Source organism: Girardinichthys multiradiatus, chromosome 21 (genome assembly GCF_021462225.1).
Source record: "Girardinichthys multiradiatus isolate DD_20200921_A chromosome 21, DD_fGirMul_XY1, whole genome shotgun sequence".
Taxonomy (NCBI): domain Eukaryota; kingdom Metazoa; phylum Chordata; class Actinopteri; order Cyprinodontiformes; family Goodeidae; genus Girardinichthys; species Girardinichthys multiradiatus.
This window is the reverse complement of record NC_061813.1, coordinates 12678200-12704936: the sequence shown is the minus strand read 5'-3', so window position 1 is coordinate 12704936 and position 26737 is coordinate 12678200. Positions and strand designations below refer to the sequence as shown.

The 26737-nt window shown below is 42.6% G+C and overlaps 2 protein-coding genes across 2 annotated transcripts in view; one reads left to right on the top strand and one right to left on the bottom strand.

Moving 5' to 3' along the window:
• Positions 1-6812, top strand: part of LOC124857919 (WD repeat-containing protein 37-like) — a 29927-nt gene extending 23115 nt beyond the window's left edge. The window contains exons 12-14 of the mRNA XM_047349503.1: positions 2685-2819; positions 3541-3655; positions 3736-6812. Coding sequence (XP_047205459.1) covers positions 2685-2819; positions 3541-3655; positions 3736-3867 — 382 coding nt within the window. The 3' untranslated portion in view covers positions 3868-6812. The remainder of the gene's footprint in view (positions 1-2684; positions 2820-3540; positions 3656-3735) is intronic.
• A 7540-nt stretch (positions 6813-14352) lies between these two features.
• Positions 14353-26737, bottom strand: part of adarb2 (adenosine deaminase RNA specific B2 (inactive)) — a 282592-nt gene continuing 270207 nt past the window's right edge. Inside the window, exons 10-11 of the mRNA XM_047348928.1 lie at positions 21977-22158; positions 14353-15266 (exon numbers count right to left, since the gene is read on the bottom strand). Coding sequence (XP_047204884.1) covers positions 15087-15266; positions 21977-22158 — 362 coding nt within the window. The 3' untranslated portion in view covers positions 14353-15086. The remainder of the gene's footprint in view (positions 15267-21976; positions 22159-26737) is intronic.

Genomic DNA, 26737 nt, shown 5'->3' with positions numbered 1-26737 from the left:
TCACTTCTCCTTCACTAACGCCAGAATGATTGCTTCTTCATTTTTTGGCCCTCAGGTCTTTCAGTCTGAAGGTCTCTGACCTTGGCTGTCAGAGACCAACCGAGCATTAAGTACCACTGACCCCCCCACCCCCACCCCTTCCCTTCTCACTGTCGTTGTGAAAAAGCCTTTAACCTTAATCAACCTTTTAATCAATTACCTTGTCTGATTACGCTGCGTGCTAACCTCCCGCCTAGCTCGCCTCCCATCGTCCCCCGTCTCTGTCTCTCTGCACCTCTTGTATTCCCAGCTGGGCAGGAGGTGCCTGCATCCGTGCAGCAATTTCCTTGTGCCCCGGCCTTTAATAGGGCCAGGTTTGGGTCGCTAATTAGCCCTTAATGCCATGTCAGTTTAAATTAAGGGGGTGATTCGTTTAAGCAGCAAAGGCTAGATGTAGAAGCTAAAAAGAGAGTTATGTGTGTGTGGTAGAAGACTATTTACTATATTAATCCCCTCTTTTTTTTTTTTAGTATGCCTCCCTTCATGAATAGACTGGAGCTAAAGGGAAAAAGTGACTGACATACAGTAATGGTGTGTAGAAATGAAGAGTGTATTAAATGAGTGGTTCATCCTGTCTTCGGTGGGTTCATGTGGAGCAGTGCATTGCAGCCAAGGGAGGATGGAGATACGATACCCATGTAGAGAACATCACTGGTTCATTTGCGTCTAACACGGCTGTTGACCCAACGCATTGGTAGAACAACTTCAGGCGGACTTTTACGCCCTATTTTCATCTTTTGATTTTCATCTTGACTGACGATGGTGCTGAAAATCAAGATCTAAAGATGGTTTGCATCCAGTTCTTTACAAGAATGGTTTCAGAAGTCCCCTGGAATCAGTGATGTCATATTCATACTATCAAGAAGAAGAAAATGTTGTGACTGTTGTTACAGGCCTACTGATGAGAGTACTGAGGTCTTCTGTTACTAATTAAAGCAACAAAGAGAACCCTGAAAATTTGATTATTTTTTTTAAACCTTGTGAACCAATCAGTGTTGTTGTAGTAGATGCCTTTTTTTCTTGATTTCAGTCATTTAAAAAAAACAAACCAAAAAAAATTTAACTATTTGTAGTTAACATGCCAACATATTTGGGCTTTGATTGAAGCAGATATATTTGTGTTTAATTAGAACTAGATGTTTCCATCCAGAACTCCGTAGGTTCTCTTCACCATCCCTCCTCCACATTGGGATGGTCATCCATAATCCACAAGCTAAACGCTGGCTCCATTTTTACTGAAGACAACATTGCAGGTCGCCCTCATCATGCCATCTTATTGCTACAGTAGCATGTATGGGACAAGATGTCAGCTCTGTTATTGCTGATGACATTGATGAGCAGTTCGAGGTACTCGGTTGGTTGCATTTCGCCATATGAGCCACTAGATGTCAGTAGATCTTTCCAACTAGATCTTTACAGGATCCACCGCTCTACAAAGATTCAGAAGAATAATGGAGTTTAGTAAAGTTGTCAGGCACGAAATATGCAGCACCCTCCACCCTGTTGGTGTACGAAACCTTATAGTAATATCATGTCTTTATGCAGTAGCATAATCTGACAGAAACAAAATGAGAATAATCCAGCTTTCTAATTTGAGAACATCCATATAGTGGGTGGAAAATCCTGTGTTAAGAAAGATGAGCCCTCTTGGGTGCGGCGCTGGCGCAGCGGTAGAGCACACGGCCAGTTTATAGAGAGGCTTCGGCCTTCTATGCAGCTCTCCCCTGGTACTGCAAAATGTGCTTCATGCCTTCCCCTCTCTTCACCCCATTTCCTCTGCATATTTACTGCATACTTTGCAACAATAGACAAAATAAAGGCCACCAGTGCTGCAAAAATCCTTTAAACAGAAAGATAAGCCCCCTTAACCTTACAGGTTTGGCACCACTAACATCCTGTAAAATGAACAGAATTGGCGCATAATTGTAATTTTATTCTATGCTTTCTTACAAGTATATCACGGATTGTAGGACCTTGCAATACACATTTCTTGTTTCCCTAAGGTAAAAATGTGACACGTTAGCCACTCTTCAAAATGGGAAATGGAGGAAAACAATGATTAGAGTGTGGCAGATGTGACTTGATCTTGATATGCTGCAAATCTATCCTTTTTCTCTTCATATGTTTAGTCCCATTGTTCAGGTTTATATAGCTTTATAGCGTTTGACTATGTGAAGGAAAGTATGAGACAATGTGTAAATGCTGTAGATATTTTATGTTTTTTCCTGTGTCACATTCTGACACCTACAGCTGAGGAGCGAGATCCTGGCATCGTGTCTTTCCATCCAGATAGCGTCACCTTGCTGATGTTTTTAAATGGAGAAAATGCATTTTATCTCCCAGATGCTGCGCTCTCCGTGGCTTCCAGTGTACTGGCATATCACTGGCACATCACTTTGATGCACGTGGAGATGCATCTCATCCTGCAGCAACAGTAGGGGTGTAAACATACATCCCAGTACAAAACATCCTAGCTTCTCTTCTGGTGGAAACATAAAAACTGATGTCTGCAGCAATAAATTGTCACAGCTGGGGGTTTCTCTGCCCTTTGTATGAACTGGGGATAAGTAGTTTAATAAATTATCATTCTAGCTGCCCTGGTATTGTATTCAAGTCTAACTGCCCCGGTCTGTTTTGCTCTGCAGCACGGTGACGTCTGCCGTCTTCACGGTGGGGGACAACGTCGTCTCTGGGAGCGACGACCGCACAGTGAAGGTGTGGGATCTGAAGAACATGAGGTCACCAATAACAACCATCCGCACTGACTCGGCTGTCAACAGGTGGGTGAAAGGTGGGATTCTGAATAAGTGGATCAATTAACAGGCGGGGGGGGTCTGAGGGGGCAGTCTCTCATTTTCTTTTTCTTTTTTTTATTTATACTTTGTATTCAAAGTTCTATTTATATTCATTTAGAGCTGATTTAACTGCTGGATCCAAGGTGGGCATCCATGGGTTGGATGCCCACCTTCTTCCATGTGTTACTCTCTACAGATGGATACAAGTAAACAGTTCCAGTTATACAACAAAAAGAAAAGGAGATTTCAGTACTACTCACATGACATAAATATTGAAATAAACTAAGCAGACGATCCGCTATAACTTCACAATATATATTTTGTGATTAGCCCCTATTAGTTAGACATACTGTGCAGAGAAATGCGTTTCTAGCTCTAGTAAGCCCTGTTATTACAGTTGGATAATCTAATACTGGAAAGAGTTTTAGACCAGAACTGGGTAGAGAGAGAATGGGGGAAGAGATGAAGCAAACGTCCTGAGATGGGAAATCTAACCGTGGACCACATGTGTCACTCAACGCCTCAAAAGTTTCAGTGGTCGCTGATTAAAGTGCTAGGCTGTGGTGGAAAAATATCCCTGGGCCTGTGCAACTTTTTTGAATAAATCATTCAGAAACTGCTGAGTTGTTGGACCTTTTTGCCATTATTGCAACAGAACTCTGCAAACTAAATCTGCTGCACAGTGAAACCTTCTGTGATGTTTCAGGATAAGCGTCTCGGCCAACCAGAGGATCATCGCTCTGCCGCACGACAATCGGCAAGTCCGCCTGTTCGACATGAGCGGAGTGAGGCTTGCCAGACTTCCACGCAGCAACCGCATGGTAAGCAGAAAACAAAGTGGGCCAGAACGACCCACATCCTGTTGGCTTTTTAAGAACCATAAATGTCCGTATGCGTGCAGGGTCACAGGCGAATGGTGTGCTGCACGGCGTGGAACGAGGAGAACCAGGCGTGCAACCTGTTCACATGCGGCTTCGACCGGCAGGCCATCGGCTGGAACATAAACATCCCCGCCCTGCTGCAGGAGAAGTGATCGGACGGATCAGAACCCATCCCTGCTGCCTCAAACACACCAGCACCTTTGCTCTGGGAAACATTTCAAGCGACTCGTATTTGGAGGGTGTGAAACCCATCGTTACAGCAGGTGGTGTGTGTGAGGCCGTAGATCCGATCGTCTCATCTGGACCCCTTTTTATTTAGCATGGACTGTGAATTTGTGCCATTTCTCTGTAGAAGTACATGTTTGACTCCATGTGTGCAGACCGCTGCTTGCGTCACTGCTGTTTTAGTTACTGCCAAACAGCTGCTCCTGCATGTTTGCAAACGTTGCTTAAAAAGCAGTCGGTAAACAATTTAAAAGTGCAGCAAGTGTGTAGAATATGTATATATGATGTTGTGGCCTGATTAAGTGACAGATTCAGTGTCTTAACCACCCTTTGGGAGGCGGAGTTTGGTGAATATGGCATAGCTCTGAGCTGTTTTTATCCTATAAGGTGTGTTTCCGGTCACAGAACCAAACATATCACATGCGTCCGCATGGATCGATTCATCTTGAAACGGTTCCAGCGCAACAAATCTGTGCCCCTGCCACGTCCCTTTTGATGCTTTCAGTTTACATTTAGCCTTCATGTTTCTCTTTTATTTTTATTTTTTTTGTCCAACATTTTGTTACTTGCCTTTTTCTGTGTTTACAAAGGAGATTTTTAATCTATAGACATGGATTTATTCTACTAGGATGAAGAGGTGTTCAAGAGTGAAGCAATAATGGCAGGTGAGCAGTTTGCATCCAGTCGTCATGCGTTAGCTGCTCGGTTTTTATTTTCATGGTGGAATGAATAGAAAGAAGTACTGGGTGCACAGGTTGGACTTTACTGAGCATTTCCCCTCAACCAACAGGGTCGAAAGTATATATACAGGGTTTTTTAATTCTGGCTGGGTGTTTGAGCACTCTTAGTGATATTGGAGAAGATCATTTAAGCCGGTTGGTTTCCTAGCACAAACTCTGTATCGAAGCAGGTCAGGGCCATGCCAGATTCTTAATGTCTGTCATCTTTATCCAGTCCAAAATCTGTTTTGATGTGTTTGGGATCATCGACCTGTTGGGATGCCCCACATCTATCCAAGTTTTTCAACCATCTGAGCCAAATCATGCGCAAGGAAATTGGTTAGAATGTTAAAGAGCGACTGACCAAGACTCAAGCCTGCTATGCACTGGATAATGCTTGAACACCAGCGCCACTGTCCTCAGTGAAGGGAGGTTCACACCAGTATCTATTGAGAGGGTGCAAACTACGAAAAAAACACACAAATACTTTCAGTTGAGTCAAAGATTGAGTTATTCAGTCAAAAACCGGAGAAAATATTTGGAGGAGTCGAGGATTTTGAAACCTAAGAAAACCTCACCAACTGTCCAATATGGTGGTGGCGGCATCATGCTGATGCAAGGGTTTCACTGCCAGTGGTACTGGTACATAGTGGGTAGAATAATGAATTCTCCAACTTCACCTCAACTGAACAGTGACATGGTTGAAACGTGGATACAACTGGTTTTCCAACAGGACAATGATCCCCAAACCCATGAAATCTGGATAAAACAGGCTCTTGTTAAGCTTTCACAACGGCCCCAATCTCAAAATAACTAAATGATTAACTTTGCTTAAAAGCCTGGGCTGAACCAGGAAACCAGCCAGTTTATATGAGCCCCTTATTCACACATCCCACCAGAATAATGCCAGAATGTTGTTGATATTGTTGAGGTGCATCTTTGTTTAGTACCTTTCCCCAAATATTTAGCACCTAATATGTTTTCTGCGCATGAAAGAAAACATTCAATAAATTCAAACTTGTGCACTTGCTGATTATTTTGAAATATAATTGAAGTTGTATCATCTGGAAAAAGAACAGTTTAAAAGTATCATTGAAATGAAAGCATTTATGCCAATAATGACTATTATGACGGCTGTATATAAACCTCTGACTGGACCTGGACCGGACTCTCTTTTTGTCACCTCTGAGCTCTGTGTTGCTGTAAATCATGAGCCCAAAGTGAACTTAAGTGGCTACTGTTAGTGTGTGTGCGCGTTTCAGTGACACCCTGTGTCCCTCTCTGCAGTGGTCCGTAGCTCTGTACAGTGTTGCACCGTTTTATCTGTCTTTAAGAAACAGAAGAGATACTCGGCTCCTCGATGCTACTTATTTTCAGAGTGAGGATTTATTATTATTATTTTTTGTTGTAAATAGTTGGCTCTGTCTTTAAAAGAATCAGAATCTGGGTCGTCGTCAGGTACTGTGCTGGACCGGATTCTTAAAAATGCTGTATGTTACATGTGCAATGTCCTGACCTGAAGTCACACTGTTGTTTTTGATCTCCTTCAGATGTTTAACTTATTCCAGTGCTGTAAACCTCATCAAACTGTAGGCATACTGCGTAAATACGTGCGTTCAGAACACATGTCACCGCTGTCTCCTCAATAGACAATAGAACCGGGATACATTTTAAAGTAGCATGAATCTGAAATTGTTGGAATTAAATTAAAATGCCTTACTACTGCATCGAGGACAGCGTATGACTTTCATCTATCCATGGATCACGGCGCTCCTCCACATGTTAAATAAGTAATTGTGCTTCACAGCTCGGTGCAGATAGGTTTGCTTTGTCCGTTTCATTCGGGGAACTCATGCCCAGTGGTATCGCTGTCCCATTACTCTGCAGGTGGAACGGCAAGTCCAGAGCAAACACTGCTTCTGAATATCAACCTGGAGGAAATCAGATTCTTTGGATTGATACATTAAATTATAACGTGCCAGACTGCAGGAGTAAAATATACATTTATAAAGTGGATCTGCCTTGGCTCACTGTAGTGAATTTCTATTCACCTCTAACTTCATTATGTGATCATCTTTGCATACTTTATTGTGATAGCTTTGTGATCTCTGACACTTTCCAATAAAAAGATGTGATTTCCTTTTCCACTCTCACATCTCTCCCATCTTATTCATCCCCACACTTTTCTGATTCTGTTCACTGAGTCTTTTATCGCTCTGAAAATTACATTTTATTCATCTGCAAACCCGGAACTACTGATGTCTGTTCTTAATGAGAATGAATCCATATGAACTAAGTGTAACCTCTTTCACTTCTAAAGATTTTCTTATTAAGACATGGTAAAAAAAAAAATTTAATAGAGAAGAAATATAGTTTTGTATGATTCAGTAACTTTTAGAATCAATAACTTGAAGTCACTGTGATACCTAACGAAAGAGGATGTTTGCAGAGGTTCTGTTGCAGCTTTAATCATTCTGAGGTTTGGACTTTGAGCCATTGTTACACTTTGGGATTATTGTCCACCTTTTGAAAACCATCAGCTGACAAATGGATAATCTAACTTTTGACCTTTAGACCCTAAAGCTGTTACTACAAGCATTCTAGGTCATGTGGCTACAAAACAGAACTCATTATTAGCCCACTACCACTAAATTTCAAACTAGACCATAATCTAAATTCAGATTTAAATTTGCCTTTAACAGATGTATTTCAACATTAGTGTCTTCTATGCAATGCTTTTAAGTGTATGACATATTAAGCTCATTCCTTTCCTATCTTGTAAAGCATTTCGATTTGCCTTGTGTATAAACCGCTATAAATTTGCCTTTATGCGTTAGCTTTGTACTGTGGAGTTCCCCGATCTGTGTATCGGTGTATGAATGTGTGAGCGTTGGTGACTGCGTTTGGGTGAATGTGGCTCTAGTGTAAAGCGCTTTGAGTGGTCTGTATGACTGGAAAGGCGCTATATAAGTTCAGTTCATTTACCATTTCACCATTTAAAGTGACCTCAGAATGAACTCCTGAGGAACTCCACAATTTAATTTCACTCAGAAAGATTTTGAATTACCTGCCAAATACGGTCTAAACCAGTTTAGCACAGTATGAGACACAATTTTTACCAGTTCAGTATCAGTGATGTGGTGGGGTTCTAAAGCGTGACTGGAAAGCACAACAGAGATTATTACATTAAAGTGTTAAATTTGTTCATAAATTGTCTTTTTAATTATCTATGCCAGTAATGTTAGATTTGATATCTGGCCTGGTATTACTTATTGATGATTTGGGGTTTGGTTTCTTTTAAAAGAGCTTTAATTACTGGAATATTCAAGGCTTTTGGAAAATGATCTGATTGAAGGGAAGCACTTGCTTGTGTCATGGTCAACACAGCTAAAAACAGAAGTTACGCTGTAACTATGGCTCTGTGAATTCCTAGATGACTGCTAGTGGAGGTTAACAAAGATATCTCGCCTTGTGCTTCGTACAGGTCGATGTTTTATGTAAGCAAAGTCAGTTTGTGATGTGTAGCCTACCTGGCTGCTGTGTCCATAAGTAGCACCTGGGAAGCTACAGGGGTTGGACAATCAAACTGAAACACTTGTCATTTTAGTGTGGGAGGTTTCATGGCTAAATTGGACCAGCCTGGTAGCCAGTCTTCATTGATTGCACATTGCACCAGTAAGAGCAGAGTGTGAAGGTTCAATTAGCAGGGTAAGAGCAGAGTTTTGCTCAAAATATTGAAATGCACACAACATTATGGGTGACATACCAGAGTTCAAAAGAGGACAAATTGTTGGTGCACGTCTTGCTGGCGCATCTGTGACCAAGACAGTAAGTCTTTGTGATGTATCAAGAGCCACGGTATCCAGGGTAATATCAGCATACCACCAAGAAGGATGAACCACATCCAACAGGATTAACTGTGGACGCAAGAGGAAGCTGTCTGAAAGGGATGTACGGGTGCTAACCCGGATTGTATCCAAAAAACATAAAACCACGGCTGCCGAAATCACGGCAGAATTAAATGTGCACCTCAACTCTCCTGTTTCCACCAGAACTGTCCGTCGGGAGCTCCACAGGGTCAATATACACGGCCGGGCTGCTATAGCCAAACCTTTGGTCACTCATGCCAATGCCAAACGTCGGTTTCAATGGTGCAAGGAGCGCAAATCTTGGGCTGTGGACAATGTGAAACATGTATTGTTCTCTGATGAGTCCACCTTTACTGTTTTCCCCACATCTGGGAGAGTTACAGTGTGGAGAAGCCCCAAAGAAGCGTACCACCTAGACTGTTGCATGCCCAGAGTGAAGCATGGGGGTGGATCAGTGATGGTTTGGGCTGCCATATCATGGCATTCCCTTGGCCCAATACTTGTGCTAGATGGGCACGTCACTGCCAAGGACTACCGAACCATTCTTGAGGATCATGTGCATCCAATGGTTCAAACATTGTATCCTGAAGGTGGTGCCGTGTATCAGGATGACAATGCACCAATACACACAGCAAGACTGGTGAAAGATTGGTTTGATGAACATGAAAGTGAAGTTGAACATCTCCCATGGCCTGCACAGTCACCAGATCTAAATATTATTGAGCCACTTTGGGGTGTTTTGGAGGAGCGAGTCAGGAAACGTTTTCCTCCACCAGGATCACGTAGCGACCTGGCCACTATCCTGCAAGAAGAATGGCTTAAAATCCCTCTGACCACTGTGCAGGACTTGTATATGTGATTCCCAAGACGAATTGACGCTGTATTGGCCACAAAAGGAGGCCCTACACCATACTAATAAATTATTGTGGTCTAAAACCAGGTGTTTCAGTTTCATTGTCCAACCCCTGTACGTCTGGTCTCCTAGGATCTTCCGCTCTGTTTCATTACTTCCTGACTGCCAGTGGCAGTAAACAAAGTGGATGACTTATGCCAGCAGTCTCACAAAGAACGGGGTAATCAGCCATTGCTCTGGAGGCTGAAGCCAGAGCAGACCCGTGGGCCACATCAAGGAGGTAGAAGCCCTTACCGCTGCCTCCTGGCAGAATGACACACGACACCTGTGGGTGCAGCACAGATCCCTACACCAGCACAACGGCCTGAACCACCCAATGTGACAGCCTGTAGAAACTGCCGGTCTCCTGTTCTTCCGACAGTGGCATACGAACAGCTGGTCCATCTGCCGGACCTCACCTGTAGCAATGATGCTACAGCACTCGGACCAGGCCCAGCAAATTCGCCAACCTCTGTTCCTTGGATCCGATTGGAGGAGGGCAGTATGCTCCCAGCTCAATGGCCTCGTTGGCCAAACCTTAGGCAGGAAAGTAATGTTCAGCCACTGGGTCACCCCGGAACCATCTCACTGGAAGCCGCCATGGTTCCCCATCCAACAGATGGAGAAGCAGTGGAAACTCGACTCTAATGGGCCACTCCGGCGCCACCCGGAGAACCCTCTGAGTCAACGAGTTCCCCCAGTGAATAGTGGGCAGGATGGAAGAGCATACAGCAGCCTGCCCAGCCAGACATTGGCAAGGGTGTCCATCCCCAGCAAGGGTGGACATCCCCGCTGGGGATGGAGCTAGGTTCTGCCAGGGAAAACCACAACGGGCAATGAGTCGTGCTCTGTGAGGCAAAGAGATCCACCTGGGACTCACCGAACCGAACCTAGATCTGCTGCACCACCTGAAGATGCAACATCCATTCACCTGGGGAGAGTCTCTGGGGAGTCAAACTGAAGAATGCAACCGGCTTCCCACCAAGGTAGGTAATCCGAGCGAGAACTGCAGCACCACAGGACACGGTAAGATCATCCAGCTACTTACCATATGTTACCAGCTATCACTCTTCCCTGACCAAAGAAGAAGTGCCGGCCAGCTGTATCAACGCTGGAAGTGGATGAGCCGTCCACTTTCAAACACAAACAAACCGCAGAAAAAAAGAACATCAACCACAGCCTTAGAGGGCTACAAAAGAGCACTCGCAACAGTCACAGGCAGGATGACACCAATCAACACAGAAATGTGTGCTTACCTCTATTAGGCCTGCAAAAAACCAAGAAGTTCCAAAACACGGGCTTATTTAGCAATCAACTTGCGAAGCACGCCAAGTCTACAGCGAGAAGATCAAAGAGACCGGATGTAGCCTCCCTGGTGTTACTTATAGACACAGCAGCCAGGCAGGCTACATCGCGTACTTGACTTTGTTTACATAAACCTTGACCTGTGTGGAGCGCATGGAGACATATCTACTTTGTTTGCTGCCACTGGCAGTCAGGAAGGAATGAAACAGAACAGCTTTTAAAACGTAGTGGGCAACAAATCAAGGCAGCAAGTTGTGGATTTCAGTTTGTTAATTGTTTCTGTAAAATATCATTCAGACCGTAACACTCCTTTAGTTGCCGTGATGATTCTGGAGCCATAGGCTATCAGAGGTGGACCCCTATGCTGCTTTTCTTATTGTCTGAATTTTGTCAAGTAGACTCTGAAATTACCGAGGGGGATTTCCATTCTATCTTTCCACCCTGGAAGTTAAAAATTCTGACTTCTTATTACACCATTAGGATTTTGTGTAGGACAAGTCATTAACCATTTTAAATGCTTTCCAGAAAATAGAAAAGCTTTGCTATACACCTACATAAATGCTTTATTTGTTAGTTAAATGAAAATGTAAATACCCCCAGGGTTTTCTTTTGTGTTGAAACTGGGCAAAAAGAAACTTATAACATTCTCCATGTCAGCACAGTGTAATGGTGAAACCTTGCAGCACATGTTGGTGTTGTGGAGTATTGTGTTTTTATGTCTCTCATTTTCACTGACTGGCAGTTTGTAACATGGAGATAGAAAAAGGTATGGAGCTTCTCTCTGCCCCCGTCCATTAGATTAGAGCTGTGCGGCCGTGGCCAGCCTCCGGATCAAATTGTCAATTATGGAGTTTATTGTGGAGCACAGAGCATACCGTGGCTGTAGGGGGAAAGGTGGGGACGAGCTAGCTACCTCGACTGGTCTCCTCTATCATCCTCCGGGCGAGTTTGGCTGCTGGTCTGTGTGACACCTGCTGAGCCTAACTGAGATAACCATTTCCCTGTGGATTTCCCCGGGGAGACGCAGCACTGGGGAGGCCTCTTTAATAATGTGCAGGTGCTCTCTAGGGTCAGCACATTATCGCAGTGACAGGTGATCATGACAAAGTAGAAATAGACCAATATTGGAGAAGGATATATAAAAAGAAACCAGACAGGCAAAAGTAAAATTACAAGATTTAGGGGTTTTATTCACATATACAGTACAAACATTCACTTTTTATGTTACTGAAATGTAATTTACAGACTTAGCAGCAGTTCCTCTTATACCTCAATTTACATCATTGTTGGACATTTTTAGATTTATTTCACATTTTCATCAACATCATTTGTACAATTGTTTTTACATATATACACTCTGATACAGTATTGCCATTCAGACATACCTTATATGTTTTATCTCAAAAATAAATTTGTAAAACTCTGTGATCGCAAACATTAGGGTGCGAAATAGTGATGAATGATGTCACACCGAAAAGACAAACAGACGAAATTTACATAAAATCTATTCCCAGTAGAGGGTATTTTTTGCATCTGAATTAATATATAGCAGTAGCTCAAGATATTTATCGCCTTCTTTTTGCTCTTAGCTCCAGCTGGTTCTGCATCTTCTCCTGCAGTCAGAACTTGGTCCTCAACTACTGGTCCAGTGTTGGCCAATTTCAGCAACTTTTAAATCACAGGAAGGTTTGGAAACTTAAATCAGATATACACCATATTAATGCAGTAGACTCATTGTGGCTGAAGATGACTTAATATTCACCTCCAAAAAAAGCTGAAGAAGGCCAGATCAAAATGTGCTGAAAATAAATGAAAACAGTTCCAAAGAGATTTGCTGACTGCTGTATATCAGGCTATCTATTACAATAGTTAATGCAATACAAGCCACTAACAATGTACAGTATTTCTCAGCATCCTTTGGATCTTTAACAGTACCAGCTGTTAGAGAATTTTATGTCTTTCTTTCAGTTTTCCATTGTTTCAAAGAATGCTGACCTATAATAGAACAATATTTTACCTTAAGTTGCTTTTTTTTTCTTTCAAAGCAACACAATGGGATTGCACAGCAGGAATACAAAAGTATTCATACCCCATCTTTTTACAGTTTGTCCCCTAACAACCAAAAACATAAATATATTTCATTAGGATTTTATGTGATACAGCAACAACGAAAGGGTGTTTTTCTTTCCTTTTTCTATTGTTTTACTAACTAATATTTGAAGTGTAAGTGAGTCATTGTAAAATATGAACTTGCTTTCATCTGAACCATTCCAGTCTGGTTGGATGTCAATGTTGCTGTCCCACTGGAGGTCAACCTCTGACCCCGTCTTCTGCAACCTTTTAAAGGATTGCTCTAACCACTTTTCATTGCTCTGTATTCAGTTCCATGTTGCTTCCAACATGGAATACTTTGGCACTGAATCTGATGCTTTATTTGTACATTTGTAGCTTCATCGCAATACATGACAGTGTAAGAGTGCGAGATTCTACGGTCTTTCTTTTTAATATCATTATCTGATCGGACCAAACACATTCAGTCCAGCCCAAGCAGATTAAATTTGTTTTAAATCTTGTTAATAATGTTGTTATAAATATAATAGAACCATGGATCACTAAGGCCTGCACGGTGGCACAGTTGGTAGCACTGTTGCCTTGCAGCAAGAAGGTCCTGGGTTCAATTCCCAGCCAGGGGACTTTCTGCATGGAGTTTGCATGTTCTCCCTGTGCATGCGTGGGTTCTCACCGGTTACTCCGGCTTCCTCCCACAGTCCAAAGACATGCCTGTATGTTAATTGGTCACTCTAAATTGCCCTTAGGTGTATGAATGAGTCTGTGCATGGTTGTTTGTGTGTTGCCCTGTGATGGTCTGGCGACCTGTCCAGGGTGAACCCTGCCTCTTGCCCAGAGACTGCTGGAGATAGGCACCAGCTCCCCTGCGACCCACTATGGAATAAGTGGTAGAAAATGACTGACTGACATGGATCATTAAATCCCAATGACATTACTACTATAATAATAACAATACATGAGCCAAACTGGTGAATATTTCTCGAGATAAGGTAGATTTTTGTGTAAATTCGTCTGTTTGTCAGCCCATCTCCCACACAAAGTGAAACTGGCCTGTTAATTAAATTGCCAGGTCTCAACAGATGCAGGACAATAAACAGAGAAACCACTAGATGTCACTCTCACTGCTCGGATCCCACTGATTTTCCTCTTGCTGCTGCTGGCGGTCTGAGTGCTTCGGCTGAATTATTTATAGAGAACACGGCGGTGACCGAACAATATAGTCATGATCATAATGATTATAAAGACAGCACAGTGATACACAGATAAAATATGCAAAGACGAATGCATTAAGGTGCAATTTTACATGGGGTTGATGGTGACCTACTGTATGTTTGCCTTAAAGTGTGTTAAGTCAGACCTCAGCTCTGATGGTAATGGGATGTGAAAGCATGGAAAAAAACATTAACACTACTTGTTATCAGAATTTTGCAAAAAATCGGAGAAAATGAATGTTGCTACTGAGCTTGTATCAAGACCAACAAAATTATAAAAAGAGGGCAACCTGCAGGTCAAAAAACACAGACAGTGAAGAAATAAGCAACTCCTTGTCTCCTCCTTCCTTCTTGTATTTAGTCAAGTTGTAACGATGTCATTTATACACCTCGCCTTCTTGAGTGGTGCATTAACCTGTCGTCTCATGTTTAGCTCCCCCGAGGGAGAAAGAGGGCACAGAAGAGTTAAAAGGGTGAATTAAGAGGAGGAGGGCAGAGGTAGTAATAAAAGAGGAGAAGGTGAAACACCCTGTCCTTCTCTTTCCTCACTCCCTTCCTCCGTCTCCATCACAAGTCACCCTGACAGGGCCGGTAATTGGACGTGGACCCTCTTTTTTTTTTTTACCTTCCCCTTTCTCTGTCTGTCTCGCTCTCTCTCCCCTGTGGCTTCACTCCTCAGCGGGAGCCGCAGGGCCCGGAAATAGCTGATGACAAGATATTGGCTGCCTTTTATTCTGCTCAAGGTTACCCCAACCCCTTTTCCTTGACAGCCACATAAGGGAATGGGGTGCATTTAGATGGGTGTTTGTTTAAACCTGTGTGTTTGTGTTTGAAGATTGTCAGAGGAAAACATCCAGCTTTTCAACTCCAGTTTTCCTCCTGTCTGACCTTCCCACTAGTGGTTTCAGTGACGGAATGAAAGGGCGACAACAAACAGAATGAACCACAGACACACACACAGGGGTTGATAATCTTCAGTTTGGAGGGTACACTTCGTGGTATGAAGCTGTGAGATAAGTCATCTTGCCCTAAAAAAAAATAAAGGTCATACACACACCTCCCCCCCATACACACACACACTTAGACAGAAAGCAGGAACTGCTCCTGCTCCGGTGGCTTCTTCACCCAGGTACCAAGGCCCGTCTCCTGCAGAGACTTGAACCACTGCTGCTTTGCTGTCTGGTAAGGACGCGCCGCCATCTTGGCCTCGCTGTACATGGGCTGGCAGTCCGATGCTAAGCTGGAGACGTGAACCCCAAGCTGAAAAACATATCAGAAACGTGGGCGTCGGACATAACTGTAAAGATGCACTGGAAAAGGATTCAGTACCAATAAACTGGTTCGTATTTTACAGCTAAAAAAATCTGTAAAGTTAGGAGGTAAATATGTATAGACAGTCTTTATTCTTGCACACATTTATTAACTTTTTGGAGTTCGGACATTGTGGGCAACAGGCACAGGCGGGATACCGAGACATTTCTTTCCGTGGCAACACTCTATAGCTCACTCTGAGGGATCCTAAGGAGTACCTATTTCAGAATGAATATATAATCCCTTCAGTGAGTCCAAGGTCTGGTAGAAATCCTCCAAACGTTGCCCTCCAGGAGTAATAGACAAATTTGTAAATGTAGACCTTTGCTTTGTGACTAAGCTCCAATGGCCCCAGTCCGTCTATCCATCTCCAGCTCCATCCTGCCATGAGGCAAAGTGTGTCCCCCAAACCCAGAAGGAGCAACTCACCCTTTTCCTTAATACTCTAATACCTAATCCCCTAATTACTAGAGAACTTTTCAGCTGAAGGAGCCACAAAGATCTACAGCTCAGGTGGGAGATTCTGTCGACAGATATTAAAGGTGGACTCCACAAATCTGGCCTGTTTGCAAAAGTAGATTCTAATTACAGCTTGCCACAAGTCACGTAGGGGTCACAGTAAACATTTCAAAATAGGTGCTCTGCACATTTTGGTCTACACGCAAAACGCAATGTCTGGATAGAAACTAGCAGTGCACCTCACCCTGAAGATATTGCTGCTGTGAAACATTGTTCTGGCAGCATCATGCTTTGGCAATGCTTTTCTTTAACTAATTGAAGTTGATGGGAAGATGGTCGAGCTAAATACAAGGGGATTCTGGAAGAAAATGAGTCAGAGGGCGCAGAAGACTTGAGATTGGTTGTATGGTTAGAGTTGTTGTGCTTTTAGCAGGACAACATACATATCTATGTTGGAATGGCCAAGTCAAAGTAAAGACCTAAATCCAACTGACTGCAGAAAAAGGTGGTTGTACAAAGTATTGACTAAGGGGAACTGATTACAAATGCATGCCAAACTTTTCAGATTTTTCATTGTAAACTTATTCTTCAGCTTTAGAACAACATGCTTCTTTGTGTTGGTCTATTACATAAAATCCATTAATGTTTGTGGTTGTAATGTAATGTCTTGCAAGGCTCTGTAGAGTCGGGGCAAAAAGGTGTAGAAGGTTTCGTCAGGGTGGAGTCTGTGGGGGTTGCAGAGAGGAAAAGGGGCGAGCAAAACAAAGCGAATGAGCCGGCACAAATGCATTTGGGGGGCTATGGGAGGGGGTGGATGTGGGGGTTGGTGGGGGCTTCAACAGCTGTGTAATCTCCCCATTTAAATTTCACAAGCAATTGCACATTCTCTGTGCTTTTTGTGCATTTGTAGTGTCGCAGGAGGGAAACAGTGAAGATCAGCAGAGAGACAAGTGGGGAGAGGGAGACGCGGAGAGCAAAAGTTTCTTTTGGAGATTAGTGCGACTGCTCTTGCGTGGCCCGTATGCGCGGCGCGCAGGGAGCACTTAGGGTGGGGGCCTCCTCGAGTACTCCTCCAAATAATTATGGTTTCATAGTCATTATGCTTTAACGGCTCGCCATTTGCCGACGCAGGCGGTGTCTGTTACATAAAGTTTCAGAATGGAAATGAAAGTGCGGCGGGTGAAGATCCGAGCTGCCAGATTCTGATAAGCCGCACAGACGGCAGATGTTGCCAAGACGACTAATTTATCTGCAGCAGAGACGAAATTCCACATTTCCTCTGCACAGCCACTCTGTGGTTTGGATTTTAATACACATGTGTGCCTTTTGATTGTTGGAAAGCTTCTCAGCAGTTAATGTTTCTGGATTTCTGGCTGGAAGCCTGAGATTTCTGATGGCAGAGGATGTTACTTGCATGCAGCTTTAGCTGAAAACTTAGTCACTCCTGTTGCATATGCAATTTTAAGAATGGTGAGGCAAACATTTAACCACTTTAAAAGGTCATCAAATTAACATCAAATAAAATGTATAACAATGGAAGTATTATTAAATTATCCAGACTTTATTCTAAGCAGGTTTGTCTTCATATCCTAACAGGCCAGACAGCAGTGGAATCAATAAGTGACAATGTTTGTGTTTAGTCTGTATCTTGGTGTTCAATCGCTGCTATTCTTGGTTTTCATCCTGTACTACAAAAGAAAAATAATGACGGAAATGACGGATGGTTTTCAACATTCAGCCCTCTTTAGGCTGATACTCCTAAATAAGATCCAGTGCCACAAGGTACCTTAAGGAGTCACTTAGTAAATAGAGTTGACATCTCGGTAATTTAATCTCAGTATAAATACAGCTGTTCTGTGTAGGCCTCAGTGATTCATGAAGAGCTCCAGGTATCCACAGCTCAGCTGGGAGAATCTGTTGCCAGGACAACTATCTTTGTGCACTTCACAAAACTGCCCTTTATGGAAGGAAGCAGTTATTTTTCAAAGAAAGTCATGAGGGTACCTATTTAGGGGACACAGCTCTTATCAGATCAGACCAAAATTCAACTATTTTGGCTTACATAGACAATGCTGCGTGTGGCAGAAAAACACAACACATCCCCACGGTGGTGGCAGCATCATGTTGTGGGGATCAGCAAGGACAGGGAAGCTACTAAGAGTTGATGGGAAAATAGATAAAGGGGCAATCCTGCAACAAAACCTGTTAGTGTCGGGACCTGTCTGCGTTCGGTTTTAGTTCTTTATTGGTCTCTCTGAACTTCCCTGCCTGTGTTCTTCAGTTACTATTATTGGGGCCTGCCATAGCAATGCATGGGAGGCACCTATTACTATTCACCTGGTCAAAACCTATCTCTGTTAATGCGGCCCGAACCGCAGCGCGCACCCCCACGATATATACATCAAAACGTCCGGCTCGGTCCCGGGAGGTGTGCTATTACTTTTATTGGCGTTTCGAGTTACCGTGGCGACGTAATTAACGAAAAACCACCCCCCCAAAATCCCCATAGGAATGAATGGAGTCAGGGGCGGAGGAATCCTCAAAATTCACTGTTTTTGAGGCTCTACTGTATCGCCATACTCTCGCCTAGAAACACAGTTTGACTTTCAGTTTATAGAAAAATCCGCCGGCTTTTCGGAAGGGAAAACGGTTTGTTGATAACTGCTACGGTTTCTCTAAAATTACACTCCAAGCGACACAACGTTTGCAAGAAAATCACACTCTGGAGATGGCAGTTTAACTAGAGTGTACAAAGGGGATTTTTTCAGGAAAAAATGATTTTTAACTGGCACTCACGGCCACAGATTTCGCTCTAAAGTCACAATTTTCAGTCAGTTTGTAGGGCCGGGCCTCTGCTTTCACACAATAACTTAAACATTGTTCTAGGTCTCATAGTTTTCTGTCAAAACACCCTCGATCGCCAAGAGTCAGCAGATTTCTGTAGGCCTTCTCCCATGTATTTTCAATGACAGTTTGACCAGTAATCCATGAGTGACACCATTTATTTCCATAATCATATTTTATACTGTGAATGACATAGAGCCATGAAAATCTCCATGAATGGGGACGAGGGACAGCTGTCGCCCACGGTTTAAAAAAATTTCAAATACCATGTACGGATTCCGAGATATTAGACTTTGTTCGGGAGCATGTTCAGGAATTTTTGCCTTTTTCTCCATTTTCCCTCTCTTTTCACCCAGTGTTGTGCCTTTATTATTATATTTTCAAAAATAAAGGATGAATATTAATGTTCCCCTGTCCGTTCTGATAAAAACGGTCCAAGAATGACATCGATCGCCCCTACGGTTTCAGAGTTATGGCCAGTTGTTCGGGAGCATGCGCCTCCATGTTATAAAGCCTAGACCAGGGGAGACACAGAGTGAGGTGCTGCGTGAGTGAGAAACAGCAGGTGTCAAGTTACACTGACGCTCTTTGCTGATTGGCTGATTCATTCCTCACTGTTCTATTTATAGCTCTGTGTATCTCCTACTGTATATGTCTGGATGTGATTCTGTCTTTCTTTCTGCCTCTCTGTGTCTCACACACACACACACACCCACACACAGACACACACACACACACACACACACATGCATAGATTACTATCTTTCTGAGGACTTTGCATTGACTTTCATTGATTTTCATTAATTTCTATGGCTTAAACCTGACCCGACCCCTAACCCTTTGACCATCTTCATAGGAGGCAACTACATGGCGGCCATGTTCTGTGGGATACTTAAACAGCATGTACTGCTGTTCCAACACCCAGACAACTGTGATTGACCCTAAAGGTCAATTTCTTTCATCAACCCTCCATGCTTACTAATGATTATTTAAAGCTTATAATAACATACAGAATGGTTTTACAATAGCAAGCAGGTTCTATATAACTAATAGAAATAACCCAGACCTGAAAGGACAACCATGCTTGATTTTCAAAATAAGACAAAACCTGCTCTACAAAATAAAAGCCTTTAAACAATAGATGATTGCAGGAGTGGGCTTCACACTACTGTTGGAGCTCCCCCAGTGATGGGAATGGGACTATGCTGGTCCTTTGAAACAGGCTTACTGAAACTTCCAAAATAAAAGCCTCAGTCTTCCAGAGTTACTATGGATTTTGTGAGCTGACAAGAGCATAGAAAATGATTTTTAAATAGCAAGCAGGTTCTATTTAACTAATGGAACTAACTCAGACCTGAAAGTACAACCATGCTGGACTTTCAAAATAAGACAAAACATGCTCTACAAAATAAAAGCCTTTGCATTTTGAACAATAGATCATTTCAGAACTGGGCTTCACACTAATATTGGAGCTCACCCAGTGTTGCCCTTTTAAAATAAGGCTTACTGAAAATTACAAAATAAAAGCCTCAGTCTTCCAGAGTTACTAGTAATATTTTAAGCTGATAATAGCTTAGACAATGAATTTTAATAAAAATAGCAAGCTCAGAAGCACGCACCAAGAGGCAGGCCCCGTCTAAATTTCTTCCGAAATTTTCTAGTTTCAGGTTATTCTTCTTGGTTTAGGCTCAGGATTTATTGTGTTTACATATCTTCTTGGATTTCTCAGGTAAAAATTTTAGTTTGTATTTTCTTGTAGATCTATTTCCTCCCTGTTTATATTCTTTGGTAGTCTCATTGTTTACTTATTTCTGTTCACTTAGATGTTTTGTTATTTCCCTGGATTCCCTCCTCATTGAGGTAATTAACCTCCCTCCTCAGTTGTCTTGCATTATCTCCCACCAGCTGCTCCTGATTCCTTCTGATTAGTCTTCCTTGTTCATTGGTCCATTCTCCTCCCTACCTCAGTATTTATTATTCTGGTTTCATTGTTCTCTACTGGTTCCTGCTGTATTTAACTCTGTTTTCTGCCTGTTCCAAACCTGTTTCCCAGTCTGCGTTTTCAGTCCTGGATCTACTCTGTAAGCCTGCATTTATTTATTAAAGAAACCATCATTCCTCACCTTGTGGCTCTTCACCCTTGTCTGCATTTTGGTCCTACATTCCAACTTATGACAGAGGCTTCAAAAGACAGTAGTCTTGGGTGGAGTTTCAGCATCCAGCAGGACAATGACCCCACACATAAGGCCATAGGTACAATGGAATGGTTGAGATTAAACCATATTCATATGTTAGAGTGGCCCAGTCAAACAACCTTCATCCAATCTAACTCAGTTTGGGCCATTTTGCACAGACGAATGGGGAAAAATGTCTGTCTGTGGATGTGCAAAGCAATTGACTCTGGGGAATAAATACAAATACAAACATAAACTATTTTGTGTTGGTCAATTACATAAATCCCAATGACATACTGTCATATTCAATAAATATGAATGGGTTCTGAAGAGGCTGGTTTGTAAGATTAAAAGTACCTTTTTATAATAACAACCTTTAAGCAGGTATTAAACATAGTTTTCATTAAGTCCACATTTCTCTATTTCTGATGTAATAATCTAATCTTAAATGTCATGTTTTCCTTTGCTGTAAGTGGAAAATCATTGTAATTTACTGAAATAAAGGCTTCAAAACATCAGTCTGTGTGGAATTAGTCTATATAATGTCTTTCACTTTGTGAATTAGCTTATTGAAAAAATGAACAATTCAATAATATTCTAATCAGTGTACAGAATGGGTCTGTACAGTGACGTTTGCAGTTGTATGAATCAAAGCACTGTAAAATGACATCTAAAAACGACACATGAACACCGACTGGTTGAAATTCTGCACCTCCAGTCTGTGGTTGCATTTTCCAAAATCATTTTATGATATTGTCTGTTTTTCTGCCAAGACGTGGCCTCTTCAGGAGCTGAAAGCATGAATTTAGCTTAGTAAGCATCTCACTGTGCCAACTGAGCCATACAGGACGACAGCTGAGCTACTGCTGCTGTGTGTGTGTGTGTGTGTGTGTGTGTGTGAGAGAGAGTGAATGAATGACTGAAAGGACTAGTAGAAAACATTGAGAGAAGTTTCTGGTTATAAATTTACAAAATGTGAAATAGTTTAAAGGGATAAATACTTGTGCAAGGGACTGTACTTTTAATGTTTTTGTGGACTCAGTTTTAAGCCAGTTTCTCCAGAACTCTAGATCTAATCATGCCACAGAACTCAGAGTTAGTGACTAAAAGCCCCTCAACAGATCCTGATGGAGTTTTAGTCTGACACTCGTCTGGCCTGCCTTCAGGGAGGTTAGCCCTCACCTTACGGTACAGTCTGTTCCAGCGGGTGAACAGGGCGTGCTTGCAGAGGCGTGAGGGTGTCCCTGAATCCCGTCGCCGTCCCGTCGCTGTGTTGATCACCTCCAGCTGTGGGTCGCCCAGAGTCCAGTTGACGCTAACGCACATGGCCTTCCCCTGGTGCTGGTACTCAGCATTGCTTAGTCCTGCAGGGGACGAAAACAAACACTTTAATGGTGAGGGTTGTTTTCATGGCATTCATACTGTCGCCTCACATATGATCCATACAGTTTCTACTGTGGTAAAACATCCACAGAAGAAAATGTAGAAACTTTACAGCCTCTCAAACCTCCACTTTGTTACATTTAACCTTCCTCCACCCCTGCTTCCCTCTTTCCCTGAGGCTAACAGCTCATGTTAAGTTTTGTAGCGCTGCAAAAAGTGGACCTGAGCGTTAAACTGTGGCTGTTACCGTGCAGCTTTGATTCACCCCCAGAGAGAGAGAGAGAGAGAGAGAGAGAAAATGTTGAAAAAGGAGGGCTATCAATCAAGTTCCCCATGTGTTCCTGCCTTTGTAAGACAGCTTGTCTGCTCTTGTGTTTTTGCAGCTTACAGTGCTAAAGATATGCTGTATCTGCTGGAAATATTAACTCAAATAATAAAGATCAACTGCTTCATCAACACAGGACTGTCACTGTGTGCTCTGCCTGTTTCTCTGAAATAATTAACCTCTCCAGCAAAGGCAGAGAACAGGAGAAGGGGAGCTGAGTGGGAGTCTCACTGGGTTCCAGGTGGAGAATTAGCTGTCGGCACTGGGAACAGAGGTGTTGGCAGAGGTGCTGGGCCGGTGGCAGAAACAGCGTCGACAGCGTGGTGGGGAACAAATGAGCATTCAAGGCCGAGACTCCTCAAGAGGCCAGTGTAGGTGTTTCATAGGAGCAGGTTTAGTAAGCAAAATACCTGAATGAACAGCCTGAAGCTGTTAGAAATGTTTTATCACTGAGGTTTCCAGTCATGATAAGGAGCAAAACAGCTGAAATCTTTTTGTTTAGTTTCAATTTTTGGCATGTTTGCATTTTATTTTCAAGTAAAACTAAAAGCAACATTTAAAAAAACTATTTACATTATTAAAGATACATGCAAATTAAGTCAGTTTTCATTTCATAGCTCAAACCAAATACGCAACTATTCATCGTGACATGGAGCGGCTTGCAGGCTAGATGAAACATGGCTGACTGCTAACAAAAAACAACACAACCAGTCGCCTCCTCAAGAGATGGAAAACAAGCAGGGATTTGTGTTTCACAGATGTTTCCTTTCCTGCTTTTAGCTGAGCATGTTGTAATGCTGTAAATCAGGGGCATTGTCCATCAACTGTATGATAAAGACTTTTTCTTTGGAGAAAACCAATAAGAACATCCTGGTTTGTGCTAAATAATTTGGTTGCCCTGTCAACAGTTAAAAGGTTAAAAAGAAAATGTTTTTTGGGTTTCTATGTATAAATATATATTTTTTGTTTAACATAAATGAAGAAGCCAGGGCTCAAATTTTTTTTCAAAGAACACACTATAAATACAGTTATTCACCACTGACCGCCTGGTTGGTTTATAAAGGGAGGAGATTATTAATAAAATAAGTAAATCTTCACGATTTTTTTAATTCACTTCATAGTACCCAACTCATGCTAGCACTTGGAAAAAAGTTTTTTACTCCAAGCATTACTAAAAATGGTTCTGGTTGTCTGCTTTGATCATTTTTACACAAGTACAGGTCCTTCTCAAAATATTAGCATATTGTGATAAAGTTCATTATTTTCCATAATGTCATGATGAAAATTTAACATTCATATATTTTAGATTCATTGCACACTAACTGAAATATTTCAGGTCTTTTATTGTCTTAATACAGATGATTTTGGCATACAGCTCATGAAAACCCAAAATTCCTATCTCACAAAATTAGCATATTTCATCTGACCAATAAAAGAAAAGTGTTTTTAATACAAAAAACGTCAACCTTCAAATAATCATGTACAGTTATGCACTCAATAATACTTGGTCGGGAATCCTTTGGCAGAAATGACTGCTTCAGTGCGGCGTGGCATGGAGGCAATCAGCCTGTGGCACTGCTGAGGTCTTATGGAGGCCCAGGATGCTTCGATAGCGGCCTTTAGCTCATCCAGAGTGTTGGGTCTTGAGTCTCTCAACGTTCTCTTCACAATATCCCACAGATTCTCTATGGGGTTCAGGTCAGGAGAGTTGGCAGGCCAATTGAGCACAGTGATACCATTTACCAGTGGTTTTGGCACTGTGAGCAGGTGCCAGGTTGTGCTGAAAAATGAAATCTTCATCTCCATAAAGCTTTTCAGCAGATGGAAGCATGAAGTGCTCCAAAATCTCCTGATAGCTAGCTGCATTGACCCTGCCCTTGATAAAACACAGTGGACCAACACCAGCAGCTGACACGGCACCCCAGACCATCACTGACTGTGGGTACTTGACACTGGACTTCTGGCATTTTGGCATTTCCTTCTCCCCAGTCTTCCTCCAGACTCTGGCACCTTGATTTCCGAATGACATGCAGAATTTGCTTTCATCCGAAAAAAGTACTTTGGACCACTGAGCAACAGTCCAGTGGTGCTTCTCTGTAGCCCAGGTCAGGCGCTTCTGCCGCTGTTTCTGGTTCAAAAGTGGCTTGACCTGGGGACTGCGGCACCTGTAGCCCATTTCCTGCACACGCCTGTGCACGGTGGCTCTGGATGTTTCTACTCCAGACTCAGTCCACTGCTTCCGCAGGTCCCCCAAGGTCTGGAAACGGCCCTTCTCCACAATCTTCCTCAGGGTCCGGTCACCTCTTCTCGTTGTGCAGCGTTTTCTGCCACACTTTTTCCTTCCCACAGACTTCCCACTGAGGTGCCTTGATACAGCACTCTGGGAACAGCCTATTCGTTCAGAAATTTCTTTCTGTGTCTTACCCTCTTGCTTGAGGGTGTCAATAGTGGCCTTCTGGACAGCAGTCAGGTCGGCAGTCTTACCCATGATTGGGGTTTTGAGTGATGAACCAGGCTGGGAGTTTTAAAGGCCTCAGGAATCTTTTGCAGGTGTTTAGAGTTAACTCGTTGATTCAGATGATTAGGTTCATAGCTCGTTTAGAGACCCTTTTAATGATATGCTAATTTTGTGAGATAGAAATTTTGGGTTTTCATGAGCTGTATGCCAAAATCATCCGTATTAAGACAATAAAAGACCTGAAATATTTCAGTTAGTGTGCAATGAATCTAAAATATATGAATGTTAAATTTTCATCATGACATTATGGAAAATAATGAACTTTATCACAATATGCTAATATTTTTAGAAGGACCTGTAAACTTTTATTTCTTCCTCCATATACTGGTTAACATCAGCAGGCATGCTTCCTTTATGGGTCGAAACTGCTACTTGCTTCTTCATATAATCCCATAACTGCATCCCGGAGAGGTTAACAGACAGGCATCAGCTTTCAGCTTGATGGTGCTTGTTGCTGTAATGTCATTAGCCCATTCTCAGTCAGAGGTCAGGTTTAACTGCTAACTTCAGCATCGCTCATGTCACTCTGGTTGTGCCCACCTGCACACACACATGGAGCTTGCAGTCTGATCGGACCCACACACACACCCTGCTGCTCTTAAAGGGGCTGTGTCCTCTTCTGCTGTTGATAGCTATTAGACATGCTCAGTGTAACTTTTTGGTCAATGAACCAGACAGGTTGACGGTCCTGGACTAGACGGACCACTCCAGATGGCCTGTTCACCCCTGTCCAATATCACCCATTGGCCAGTAAATCAGCTGGTTACCATGGAGAGTGACCACAGACTGGTGGACAGAGATTGTTGACCATAGGGTTACACTTGTTCTTAGGTCTTTAACAGAAATAGCTGGAGCAGCAGATAATTGCCATTATTATTTTCTGGGACCCTGACCCAGATTGTCCCGGCACATCCCGAAAACCCCCAGATTGGTCCCCCAGACCCAAATTGTTCCTCTGCCCCGGACAATATTCTTCACTAAAAGGTATGGATATTAGATTTGACTGTGATAAGAACTAGCTAAGTTCTCTGGATGTTAAGGAAACATCTTCACTGCTTCTTTTCTATCTCTTATGGCAACAAATAAAGAGAGAATATACCAGAAATATGCTCTCCTACATAAACATCCAAAGCATGGCTCCTTGTGGCCATTCACATTATGCTCACTCATGTGCTGTCTTCACAAAATATCACCTGCAAGGATTTCAGTTTGATTTCCAACCCAGTTATTTATTATAAGACGCAGCGTTAAGGTAGACCTTTTTTTGTTTTTTTTTAGCAGGCGGTTTCTTTGACCGGTTAGCAACAAATGCCTCTGATCCCATCATGTGACAGGCAGCTTGTTATACCACAAAACCAGAGCTACAATGCCTCAGTACATGCCTGCAGATCATCTACCCCCATTTCCACGCTCATCTTCTTCATCCTCACTCTTCCATTCACCAATCACCTTTTTTTTCCTCCGCTCCACGGAGCTGGATGAATCACCTGCCATGGAAACAATCCTCTGAGTCTCTTATTACCCATCTTTCTCCTCTCTTGTGCAGATGCACCTCTTTGAACAAAAGAGCCCCCTATCCATCGTGTCTTCTTCCCTTCCCTCTCGCTCCATTCATGCCTCATTTGATTCATTCATTGGCCTTGACTCCTGTGTTTCTGTAATAGCCAATTTGATTTTTCCTTCAATGAAGACTTGATCAATGTCTCCTTTGGGAGGA